The sequence below is a fragment of the Triticum urartu genome, chromosome 4A (genome assembly GCF_056163025.1).
Source record: "Triticum urartu cultivar PI428250 chromosome 4A, HENAU_Tu73, whole genome shotgun sequence".
In the NCBI taxonomy this organism is placed as follows: domain Eukaryota; kingdom Viridiplantae; phylum Streptophyta; class Magnoliopsida; order Poales; family Poaceae; genus Triticum; species Triticum urartu.
The window spans coordinates 300,772,951-300,786,117 of NC_141876.1; the positions used below are offsets into that span (position 1 = coordinate 300,772,951).

Here is a 13,167-nt window from a genome sequence, read left to right on the forward strand (position 1 = left end):
TAATCTTAAAAAATAAATTGCTCACCAAAATTTATTGATTCCTTCATTTGACCTACACTATATAAGGGGTGGCTACGTAAATGGTACAAGTAATGGATTCTCAAAAACAAAACTAAATCTGAAAGAAAAATACTTTGTGCAGACAAACAGTTCACCAATTGCCTACAGGCACCAGATAATCCATCAAACACTTCACCTTTTTCTTGCCCCTCAGTTTCCGAAATGCACCCGATTCAATCTGCCGAATCCTCTCCCTGCTGACACCCATGATGTTGCCAATCTCCTGCAAAGTTCTTATCCTACCATCATCGATTCCAAACCTAAGCTTGACAACTTGTCTCTCACGTGGGCTCAGAGTATCCAGTGCCTGATGCACATCTTTCTTCATTGACATTCTATTCAGCATTTCTTCAGCTGTCTCGGCGCTGGGATCAGCTGTGACCTCCTGAAAATGGGAGCACGTTCTTGTTTAAGTTCTATATACAGCAAGCGCTGGTGAGATACAAAATACAAATGAGACAGCACCTGGTAAGTCATGTCTGTGCTTCCAATTTTGCTATCAAGGGATACACTATACTTCGGGAGGTTCACTGCTGCTTCGACACGTTTGACTGGCATACCAGTGTCCACTGCTATTTCCTCATTAGAGGGTCGCCTTTTAAGTTTACGGCGAAGTCGTTTTGTGCACTCCTTCACACGATAACTTGCCTCAACCATGTGAGCCTGGTAATCAGAATAAACCAGTGTAAGAAATATACCAGCTAAGAGAACCAGCATTGAGAAAATACAGGTTTCAAATACAAATTGGCATTCATTCCTACCGTCTGTAAGATCCATGCCTACTGTCTGGTAAGTTGAAGTTGTTAGAATAAATCTAAGGCATATCGTCGATCATCCGAGGACCAAGCAATCACATAAGTACGACACCGTCATTTGTTAACGAGGTTCACCGATATGGCTACATCCCCAGGGCCTGACTACGAGCGCTCCTTCCCGTGACACTGTCACAATACCGCACACCGGCCACCTGGGCGCCGGCACACGCCGCCGGCTCCCCTTTGCATGCCTGTGCTATTATGTTGGTATAGGTTACATCGTGTGTCTATCCCCGCTATATATGAGAGGCCTAGGATACAAGTGTCCTATTAAGACAGGACTCCATATCCTATCTAAACACAATACAACTCAGAGTCTAACTGTAACCTATGTTGTACACAATATTCGACACAACTCCAACAAACTTCACCTTGACGAATATTCTCCACCACCTTGAATTCGTCCATGCGTCAAACTTCCATGTATATTGGACTTGAGCTTATCCCATGAGTACCGCTGCTACTCCAAAGACTCCATATGACTCCACCTGCAACTTGTAGTCCCTTCTTTTCTTGACCACAGTCAACATTCGAGTAAAATTAAGTTCCTTATTACTCTAGTTTGCGCTCCAACTTCCAGAGTATTCATCCACGGCATCACACACTGATCACTGACCTGCGTGAAAATGAACAACTCACATATTGGATGTCACACGTAAGAGCTACCTGAACCCAACATCACTGCTCCTTTCTTGACCACTTGTCTAAAACTTGAAGGAATTTCACCATTGCTTGTAGTCATCCCGAGTCAAATTCGTAGTTGCCTCACCACATGTATGACCACCAGAGCCCCGGCCCGTCTCCATGCCCCGTGCGCGTCGCACGCCTCGCCGTTATTACCGCGTCGAGCCTCCGCTGTCCCGGTCGAGTCTCAAAGGGTCGTGAACCCGCACCACTCAACCCCTACTGCAGAGCACCACCGATCATCACCGACCGATGACGAGTTTCACGCTTCCATCAGACCATTGGGCTCCAGTCCGAATTACGCGTCCCTCGCTTTTTCCCAGCTGAATAGGCTTCGATTCTCTGGATCCTTACACCGTAGCCCCTCAATCCAACTGCACCTTCAACATGACTCCATGGTAGATGATCAGTCCACCCGCGTGCCCCGTCGACTTCAAGCTCTCATGTGCATCGTCTTGAATCAACCCCGCGCCATAACCTTGTCGAAGCCACACAAGCCTTCAGGCCTGCGTCACGTGTTTCCACGCCCAGAAGTCGGTCACCATCAGCATCACGCTCCTATGTCGTCGTTGCCGATCTCAACCACCGTCTTCTGTACCAACCGACCTGCGTCGATCCGTCAGACTATCTAGGCCAACCAAGCCGAACTTCACCGACTGCATGACACGCTCGAGGCTCCCAAATCATCTTTCGCGAATTTCGATCCATCACCTAATAATTCCATCTTAGCTGACATGACTTCCTGCAACGCCTTCAAGCATCCTCATTGTGCCAACAAATCTTTCACCCTTGTCTGCCATAACCCAAAGTTTTTAGTTCCGTTGAACTTCTCCACCTCAAACCCGATGCTCGATGGCATCATGACGTTGTGAAAAATTAACCGAGCTTCCACTACAATGCCCGAAGTACACGAGCAAAACCTGATGAGGTACACCCCCATGTACTAGTAGCAATCCACCAAAATTTTGGCCTTCACGTGATCTGCTCCCTTGACTCAACTCTTGACGCTAGTGCTGCTCTTTTGTCAAATCCGTATGCAAGTAGTACTCCGATGGATATGTATCGCTTACTGATTTGCCTGCCTCCGCGTCATATACGAAGACTAAGTCTCCTACCTTTTTGTCCAAAACAAATCCGGCTAACTTACTGCATCCGATTGCACCGAGAGAACCGCCGAACCTGCCGCTGCCTCCCACATACGCACGCCCGCGTTGGGCTCTGCCGGCCCGCCTCCAGCCGCCCCGTGCTGGACCGCACCTTGGCCCAACTGCGTTGCCGCACATGCTACTGCTGCAGTCTGCAGGTCACCTGTCAATCTCGTCGGACTCCGAATCCAACCAAACGCTGCTCCACGTAATTGTGTTGCCGCGCCGTATTTTCCGATTCCATCGCCCGACGCCTGATCCTTCTGCAGTATCTCCATCTCTTCTAGATTAACCAGACAATCACCTCGTAACCTAGCTCACGATACCACTTGTTAGAATAAATCCAAGGCATACCATCGATCATCCGAGGACCAAGCAATCACATGAGCACGACACCGTCATTTGTTAACGAGGTTCACCGATATGGCTACATTCCCAGGGCCTGACTACGGGCGCTCCTCCCCGTGACACTGTCACAATACCACACACCGGCCACCCGGGCGCCGGCACACGCCGCCGGCTCCCACTTGCGTTCCTGTGCTATTATGTTGGTATAGGTTACATTGTGTGTCTACCCCGCTATATATGAGAGGCCTAGGATACAAGTGTCCTATTAAGACAGGACTCCATATTCTATCTAAACACAATACAACTCAGAGTCTAACTGTAACCTATGTTGTACACAATATTCGACACAACTCCAACAGAAGCAAATGAACTGAGACGGTCTCAGAGAATCAAACATAAATCGTAGTTAACCGGAATCATCAATTAACAGAGAAAGTCAACAGGAGTAATATTGCAGTAATGTGCAATGTCTTTTCACTATATGAAAGGAAAGAAGACAACACTAACTACCAAAAGTACCAAAGACGTCTGACCCAAGTAATACCCGTAATCATCATATGAATCATTCTTTCTCCTGCTCCCATGACCTAGGCGACAGGCGGTAGCCAGTCTACCCTACTCCCCGGTGAGACCGAGGGGCCCCTCTCCCTCTGTGCTCAAGCGCCGGGGGAGGGGGGGCAGGGACTCTAGGGCTTTGGTCCGGTGGTGTTACGAAAAAAAATAGGGTTTGTCTCCGATCGGAGATGACGAGACGATGGCATCATTGTCAGCATGGATAAGGTCTCCACGCCTCGCCATCATTCTGGCGGTTCTTCTTTGTGGCATGTGGGAGAGTAGAACCAGATCTGCTTCTTTTGCTTTTCTTCTGCAGTTTTGTCTCGGTCGTGCTGTCCTGCGGAGTGGAGAACGTAGTTGTGCATCTCGGTCCTCCAGCTCCAGTTCTGACCGACGAAGATTGGCTAGCCTTGGCCTCAGCAGGGAGCATGTGAGATTTGTGTTCCCCGACTCTATGGCCGGGGCCTGTGGCATTCTACAGGCCCTTTCCGGTGTGTTCTTCTCCGGGTCGGCGATTTGCTGCGCAAATCACGGCCGCCGGCGTCTTCTAGTCTACACCAACGACTTCCTGGCGTTGCTTATACAAGCTTGTGGGCTTCAACAAGTTTGCTCTATTGAGACAGAAGCCCAGAGGCGGCAACGAACTTTGCTTAAGGCGCACGGCCGATGGATGCAGGAGGAAGAATTGGCAACCCCAGGGACCTGGATGGATATTCCAATTTCTGTAAAGGTGTTTTTGTAAGGGTCTGCTCAACTTAATATGTGGCCTTTGGCCTTTCCGGAAAAAAAAACCATCAACTGTACCATGTGTCTCATTGCACCAAGAAACTAGCATCAATGCGTTATGCTACAAAATTATCTCGCATATGCACATAGACTAGCAGTGTCACCAATTTGAATGGGTTCACTCGTACTGCAGAATAGTGCACCAATATTAGGCACCAAGTCACAATCAGTATGACCACAGCAGCCAGCAGGTGGGTACACAGAATAGTGCAACAAACATAGAATAACTAAAAGGACAAGGATGGCCAACATACTGGTAAGCGAAATATCTGGGTTTGCTCAGAGACAGATTTTCGCATTGCTTGTTTGATCCACCAGTGAGAATATGTAGAGAACCGAAAACCCTTTGATGCATCAAACTTTTCAGCACCTCTTATAAGGCCCTGCATTCCTTCCTGTAATGAAGACCTAGAAATAAAATATCCATGCTAAATACAGCATAGAAGTAACCATACTTATTAACCACAACAGCTAAAGAAAAGTCCATGTACCTGAATAAGATCATAAAGCTCCAACCCTGGACCTTCAAATTCTCTGGCAATAGAGATTACAAGTCGCACATTAGATGTTACCATTCTGTTTTTGCAATGAATACCATGATCAAGACGTTTCCGCAAAGTGTTCTCATCAGTTCCAGCTGCAGCTGCCCACTGTGGGAACGTTGGTTGACCACCATTGTACTCTGCAAGCTCACCTTGAATTGCCTCCAGCTTCAAGAGATCCTGCACCAATTCAAGGTAATCTTGCATATTTAGCTCCAAAACTGGCTCTAAATGAAAAGAACAATACTACATCCATGTAAGCACTCCATCTCACTAGGATTTCGATTACTAGGTCCAGCAATATCTCGAGTACAAGCAACGCGGCATTGGTGTTCGTCGAGCTCTCGCCTAAACCCACGCCTCTCTCCTTTCCTCTCGGTTTCTGGCCAGCAGTTTCACCACCGCCACTTACTCTCCAGCACACACACGCACTTAGTTCACCAGGTTGTGCACCAGTTCAGATGGTGTGTCGCTCCATTCAACGAGAACTTAAACAAGAGAATCGGCACTGCGGCAAAGAACTCATTGCTGGAGCACCTTCCCAGGGACCAGCAAATGAGCATCAGGTGAAGGCAACTGAGGTAATACTTGATAGTCCGGCTTTAGAACCTTGTGGAGCAAAGAAACCTGAAAACAGGAGAAACTTTGGTTGACGCTGGCAGGGCTAGCCAATAGGCCACTTCGCTGACGCTCTCGAGCACCTCGAAGGGACCAAAGAACTTGAAAACCAATTTGTAATTTGCCTGGGGAGCGACAGAGGCCTGAATATAGGGTTGGAGCTTCAAGAAGACCTCATCACCAACAGCAAAAAATCTATCAATGTGATGTTTGTTGGCCTGGCTCTTCATCCGCTGCTATGCGCACAAGAGGAGGTGCTGACCAACCGAGTCCATAATGAGGAGGAAATGTTCAAGCCACTGCTGAAGATCAGGAATAACAATGGTGTCATCAGGACGAATGCTGAAGTGTCACAGATGATGCCCATAGATGACCTCAAAGGGGGTTTTGCCAATTGCAGGGTGCAATTGCTATTTTACCAGAATTCACAAAGAGGGAGCGACTGAGACCAACCAACGAGTTGGATGGGTACTGACACAACAACGGAGATAACCCTCCACCTGTTGATTTACACACTATGTTTGTCCATCTGATTAGAGGTGGCGAGGCAGGATCATACGTAGCAGGTGCGAGTGCATTGAAACAACTCTTTCCAAAAGGCAGTGGTAAAGATGCGATCACGTTCAGAGACAATAGGAGAGGTAGCATACAATTTGTAAATCATGTCGAGAAAGGCATCAGCGAGAGGTAGAGCAGTAAAAGGGTGATGCAAGGAAATAAAATGGCCGTATTTGGACAGCTTGTCAATAACAATCAGGATATAGTCGAAACAACCCAAAGCTGGCAACCTTCAATGAAGTCCATAGTTGGGTCGTGCCCATGTACGTGAACCTATAGGGTCACGCACTTAAGGGGGCAGAAACCCACTCAGATGGGATCCGGGTGGACCATTCGGACTCAGGTTAGTCCACAAGGGCAAGGGGAAGACTACCAACTCTGGCGAGGGCCCATCATCACACTCTGGCGGGGGTGGTTCAGCCCCTCGCCCTGCTGCTCCCGCACCGGCGCCCTGGACCGGCATGGTCCACGCTTGGCCCATGCCCTGGCGGCCCCGTGCTCCTGGTGCAGGCATCCTCATCCCGTGCCCCGGGAGCTCCACTCTGTTCCCCAGCATGGCAGTGCACCATGGGGTCCTCCACCGGCGCTCGGCTCGGCTCCACCTGTTGTCTGGCACACCTGCCGTGCTCCTGCCCACCCCCTCTATGGTGCGGTGGCTGGCGGATCCCCCAATGCCACCCCTCCGACTTGGGACCAGACAGCCCTCATCCACGCCTTGAACAATATGAGAGTGCAGCAAGGTCAGGCTTCCTCGCCAAGCACGGAGTGGTACCTCGATAATGGAGCTTCCACTCACATGGCGTCCTTGTCTGGTATACTCTCTTCCTGTCATCCTTGCTACTCTTCCCGCATTGTAGTTGGCAATCGTTCCTCGCTAGCAGTCACACACACTGGCTACCACAACATCCCGACAACAACCAACCAACGCCCTCTCCCTTCATAATGTTCTAGTCTCACCTAATCTAATAAAAAATTCATACCAGCCAAAGCCCCAGCTCATGACAACCCCATTAATGTTGAATTTGATGATCATGGACTCTCTGTTAAGGATCAAAGAATGAAGCTGGTGACCCTCCTCCTGACGATCTTTACCCACTGGAACCCACGACCGAGCCTCAAGTCATCACACCCTCACCACCTTCTCCCGCGACACCTGGCATCGTCGACTCGGGCACCCTGTCGATGATACCCTCAATCAAAACCTCCGACGCTCATCTCTCGCCATCACCGAGAGCTCCTGCCCGACATGCCACGCATGTCAATTAGGGAAGAGTGTTAGGTTACCTTTTAGTTCATCGGATCATGTCTCTTATTTTCAGTTTCAGCTCTCCGGTTTTCAATACTACACATTGTTGCTTCGCGCCAATGGCATGTACACCAAATGGACATCAACAATGCGTTGCTACATAGACATCTCTCCGAGCGCGTCTACTTCCAACAGCCGTCCGCCTTCGTCGACGACACCCACCCCGACCATGTCTGCCTCCTCGACAAGTCTCTAGGCCTAAAATAAGCGCCACATGCCTGGTTTGCTCAGTTCACCGCGTTCATCCGCAACATCGGCTCACAGTCAGATCCCTCGATGTTTGTCTTGCACAATAGCTCAGGAACCGCCTATCTTCTACTCTACGTCGACGACATATTCCTCGCTGCCTCTACTACAACTCTTCTTCACCATCTCCAATAACAGTTGTTCACCGAAATCTCGATGAAGGATGTCAGGCCACTACACTACTTCCTCGGCATTGCCATGACGAGAACCAAAGCCGGCTTCTTCCTGTCCCAGCACACCTACCGCCGAGGTGCTTATGGACCATGCCAACATGCAGGACTGCAAGCATGTGTCCACGTCGGTCTGACACACAATCCAAGCTCTCGGCATCTGACGGCGCCCCAGTACAGACGCCTCCAAGTACCGCACCCTCCAATACACGACAATGAAGCACCCCGACATAGCCTATGTCGTCCAGCAATGTTGCCTCGTCATGCACGACCCTCGCGCCGCTCACCTTGCTCTCGTGAAGCGGATCGTGCGCTATCTACGCGGGACAACCGCCCATGGTCTGCATCTACACCGCTCGGCATCCTTCGACCTGGTGGCCTACTTCGACGCGGACTGGACCGGCTGCCCGAACACACGACGATCCACCTTCGGCACGTCATGTTCCTCAGCGACTCCCTGGTATCCTGGTCCAGCAAACACCAGGCCACGGTCTGCCTTTCAAGCGCAGAGGCAGAATACCGCGTTGTCGCAAATACGGTGGCCGAGTGTTGCTGGCTCAGACAACTTCTCGGCGAACTTCACGTTCCCCTGCCCAACGCCACCTTTGTCTTCTGCGATAGCATTTCCTTGGTGTATATAGCTGCAAATCCCATCAATCACCGATGGTCGAAGCACGTCGAGTTCGACATACACTTCGTCCAGGAAGAGGTAGCCCTCGGCAAGCTCCGCGTGCTGCATGTCCTATGAAGCAGCAATTCGACAACGTCCTAACAATGGGTCTTCCAATGCTGGCGTTTCAGGATTTCCGGTCCAGCTTGTGCATCCGGCTACCGGATGCTTCAGCTGCGGCAGGGTGTTAGCAATCCTCCCTCCCTCCCTCTCTCACTCTTACTGTTGCACATGTACTATATATCTTGAATAGATGAGCAGCACCCAAGGTGCACTGTGTTCTCTCGTCACATGTCTCCAATCTTCAGTGTGTGCTTTCAGAGTTACAGTAGGCTGATTTCTTCACGATGGGCCAGACTAGAGCACAAAACGGTTTTTCCTCTCCAAGCTCAGTGTTGTTGATTCACCATGAGTATGGGAGTGGTGTTACAGTTGTATATATTAGCCGTGTAATAGTCCCCATTATATAAGGGATTTTCTGCATGTTGTATCACACATATATTTGTATACATACTGGCGTATGGCCTCATAGGAATACAAGTTGCTATTTCCCTAGCAACAAATCCAATAGTTCATACAAATTAATTGTAAAATGGTAGCCTCACCTGAATACCATTCGAGAGCTCAACCTCTTCCTTTGCTGTAAGAAGTTTTCGGCCAGTCATCTTCCACAAGGAACCTAAAGGATTCATGGTCGATGGACCCTTGGATCGCTTCTTCTTCGATGATGTTGCTAGTTTTGGGGAACTACGGACTATTGTAGCTGCCTTTATTGTTGCTCTTGTTCTCCGAGCTCTTCTCTCCAATTGACGTGCAGACTTAACAGCTATGTTATCAGCGTCCTGTGTATGATCTAGTTCTGCTTCATCACTCAGAACGCCATATGGTTCTAAGACCCCCGATAGAACACCATCACTATATTCATTTGCCCTGCTCGATAACATTTCTGTGCGAAGGATTTCTTTCGCCAAGTAATTTTCCACTTCCCCTTTTTTTCTGAACACGGGCTGGGAACTACTCTTCTGTACCATGTGAACAACTTCTTGGGCAGCTTCAGCTGCTGCTCTTGCAAGGGCAACTGCCTCTGCAGCTGCAGCAGTTACAACAGCCTCTTTGTTCAGAACTGTTTCTGATGCCAGAGTTGACTCAAAATTTCTCTGTTGAAATTTTTACAAAATAAACGAATGAAAAGCATGATCTGACATAACTAGTAAGAGTTGCTAATGCTACAAGTCCTATAATTAGTACCAGATTGCGGTATTTGAAAGTAAATTAACGATCCTGGCAGTGGAAGTAGCTACAGACGTGTGCATACGTAATGTGAAATACTCCCTCCGTCCCATAATATAAGACGTTTTTACAAGCTAACATATCTTGCAAAAACGTCTTACATTGTGGGACGGAGGAAGTACGATCTACCTGTAGTGATATAATATGCTATTTCAAATCAAATTCCACCTAGAGTATCATTAGTCCATGTCCATCACATTTGTTGACCATAATAGGCCAACTGATTAGCTCCACTCAGAAACAACTTAGTGTAAGAGAACAACAACATTCGGCCAATCACGCCCACTCCTAGCTCAACCAAACCTTCTTTAGCAGTTGAATGTAAAACGCAATGCAAAAAATAACCGAGCAGACTACGTCACCTGGAGAACCGGCGCCGAGTCCGGAGACGAGTAAACGAGGTGGAGCGGCCCACCAGCCGCGTGGTCAGCATCGACGACTGCTGCAACAGCAGAAGTGACAGCGCACTGGACACGGAAGGGGCGGCGGCCGGAGCACCTGCCTGAGTTGGAGGATGAGGACGACGAGGAAGGGTGCCGGTACGCGTGGGTGGTGGAGAACGAAGACGGGGCCCACTTGAAGTGCGGCGCCAGACACGCCATTGTGGAGCCCGGGCTGATCGAGAGGCTCACCTCGGGTCGGTGATCTCCATTGGCGCGGTAGGGAGGAAGCGGGGGGACGGAGGTGGAGAGACAAGGCGACGGCGCGGATGGATTCTGGGATTTGTTTGGTCTCTCCGGATAAGGGCAAAGTGATCAGCTCGGCTGAGGCGCGCTCCACGATACACAGAGGCTGTCCAAACTTAGTTTCTGCAAAAAAAGCAAACTCTAAATTATTATTATTATTGAAATTCCTAAAAAAAATCACAGGATTTTTTTTCTCGAATACACACGAGTGTGCATATCATATATTAAAGAAGAAGGTCAAAAGAATGCCTTCATCATAGTTACAAATGATTTAAGTCACTCTACTCTTCACGTCTATTCCACCTCGCTACCCGACTAAAGAAGGGGTTAACATCCCCTTTTAGTAGGCCTACCGATAACCACACTAAGCCCTCAAGCCTAATTTTACATAGCAACACCCTAGACGAGGGTTGGGCACCGTCAATGGCATCAGGATTTCAATGATGCAAAAGTACATCAGTTGTTCAATAAAACCATTTTTAAGGTATTTGGATCAAATTAATGTGTTCTTCAAATTAATCCAGTTTGTGAGCTAGTTCAAATTCATGTGTGCTTCAAATTAATCCAGTTTATGAGTTAGTTCAGATCTAGAGATCGAGGTACCTTATAATTGATACCAAAGACAACAAGTCCTAAAGATTCTGCGACACTGCCATGGTACTGGATGGCATGAACAAAGGCGAGCAGAAGCCATGGAGAAGTTCTCGGTCGAGGGTTGTAGCGTGTATGAACTTCTTCAAGTGGAGTTCACCAACGATTTGGACCATAAGTTCAGAGATCATGGTGAGTTACTTGTCACATCCATGGGCAGGTTATTAGAGACGAACACCGTCGTGCTCGACGGCCTCATCGCGACTTGATGCCGTTCGAGAGGAGGTAGCGTTTGACATCGAGCAAATATGAACAAGGAGAGCTCGCCCTATGAAGATGGTTCTTCCTCATCGCGGAATGTTGGGAACGGTAGCGACAATGCTATGGTCGACACCCTTGCCTTCGACCACAACCACTGGGAAAGGCACATAATGTTTATGTCCCTCCTCCGGTTGGAGGTGCGCATGAATCAATTTTGTTCCCTTTTTCTCATTCGCATGAGCTCCCTGGTGCAAATACTGCTGATAATTCCAGTTTTGGTTTGCGTCTAGATGTTCCTCCTTGCGATGGCACTAATCTGTGTCTCTGACAACCTTGATGTGAAGATCAATTCTGCCTCTGGAGCACACCTAGTTATTAGCGGATTTCACTTGATACAACACAGTTTCAAGGAGCACCATCATGTTGGTTGGAGTCTGCTCAGCACCGTCCGTCGCATGCGACATTGATGAGTCCAATTTATGTGATGATTTTGATAGTTATTTTGTGCCTACATGGTAGGCTTTGTGGAATTTTACCGCGTTTGCGCACCTCCTTTTGTTGATAACCCTCAAGTAACGCTTTTTGGACCATTTAGCACTTTATGGAAGGAATCCCAGGAAGTGGCAATGGAATCATGTATTTAATGTGATAATCACCTACCGTATAAGAATCAAGCAAGGAGGCCAAAAGGAGGAGCCGTCGTGGCCCTTCTAGAGCAAAATAAGGTGTTTCATATGAGCGTGGCCGCTCGTATGGGCGGTCGTATGAGGTGTCAGCGTCGTCGCCTCATCGACTACTTTCACCCCGTGAGATTGAGTCGGGGATCATACACCTAGAGACACCAGAAACTCGTCCAGAAGACAGACCCTAATCTTTGGAGGTCATCCGGAGGAGGGATTGGCAAGGAGAAGAGGGCCATCTTCATCACCAAGCATAAGGAGGGTACACCATCATTACCACTGTCATCGTCTTCAACATCATCACCATTGTCATCGTCATCACCATCCGCATTCTTATCATTGTGACAATAGGGACCCTGGTAGAGCATCATGTGTGTTACTTGTATCATTCACTCATGTTTGCCATCACCCTCATCATGATGTTTGTTGTCTTCATGTGTGAGTAGACCCATAGTTCTCGGGGATATGGATGAACCGCGGGGATATAGGATTTGAATTGTTATTTTGGATATGAGATCCTTTATTAAATGCTTAGTTTAATAACTTTGTGAATGTTGTGAAGGGAACCCACTCAACATTATTGCCTTATGGCCACAAAGTATATCACTATCGTTGTAAAGGGGTAGGACGTGAAGGTAATTCGAGGTGACAGTAAAGGCCCTTACTCCTAACATTTGTAATTGATAGAGGAATTATGGAGAACCCTTAGAGAGGTCACACCCATGGGGTGTGACGCCCCGAGACCGTTGCGCCAGGTGTCTTTAAGTTATTCGCTGTTGTTGCCTTGTCATTTGCTTGCGTGTTGCATCTTGCCATGTCATCATGTGCATTGCATCATCATATTTTCCAAAACTTGCATCCGTCCCGGTCTCCCAGTTCTTTTTGTTGTCCGTTCTGAGTCCAGACACACTTGCACGCGCCCGCGGCACGTCTGAAATATTATTTTATAAGTGGCCGGAAAATGTTCTCGGAATGGGATGAAAGTTGGCATGCGGTGTTTTTTTGTTGTTAGTAGACCGCCTGCCAAATTTCATCGCATTCGGAGTCCGTTTGACGCCCCAACGGATAACTATAGCGGCAATATAGTCGGTCAAATCGTCGGACATTTTCGGTCTCCGGAAACAGTCGCCGGGCCTTTCTCTCTTCTCTTCTCTCA

The 13,167-nt window shown here is 48.4% G+C and overlaps 1 protein-coding gene across 2 annotated transcripts; it reads right to left on the bottom strand.

Annotated features, from left to right (window-relative positions):
• On the bottom strand, positions 1 to 10,563 carry SIG2 (RNApolymerase sigma subunit 2). 2 transcript variants are annotated; one of them, XM_048714755.2, is made up of 6 exons: positions 10,156 to 10,562; positions 9,109 to 9,660; positions 4,885 to 5,115; positions 4,648 to 4,788; positions 526 to 723; positions 1 to 445 (listed from the first exon to the last, which is right to left on the bottom strand). In XM_048714755.2, exons 1-6 carry the CDS (start codon positions 10,393 to 10,395, stop codon positions 152 to 154), a joined length of 1,656 nt encoding a protein of 551 aa, XP_048570712.1. In that variant the 5' UTR covers positions 10,396 to 10,562; the 3' UTR covers positions 1 to 151. The 2 variants fall into 2 exon arrangements, with proteins under 2 accessions (XP_048570712.1, XP_087374404.1); XM_087518278.1 differs by lacking the exon at positions 9,109 to 9,660 and having other exon boundaries at positions 10,156 to 10,563.
• Positions 10,564 to 13,167: the final 2,604 nt, after the last annotated feature.

Coding starts and splice junctions, on each gene's coding strand:
- SIG2 (XM_048714755.2), bottom strand. CDS start 10,395: ATGGCGTGTCTGGCGCCGCACTTCAAGTGGGCCCCGTCTTCGTTCTCC. Junction 9,661..10,155: donor ACTCGGCGCCGGTTCTCCAG/GTGACGTAGTCT, acceptor AAATTTCAACAG/AGAAATTTTGAGTCAACTCT. Junction 5,116..9,108: donor AGCTCTCGAATGGTATTCAG/GTGAGGCTACCA, acceptor GAATTGGTGCAG/GATCTCTTGAAGCTGGAGGC.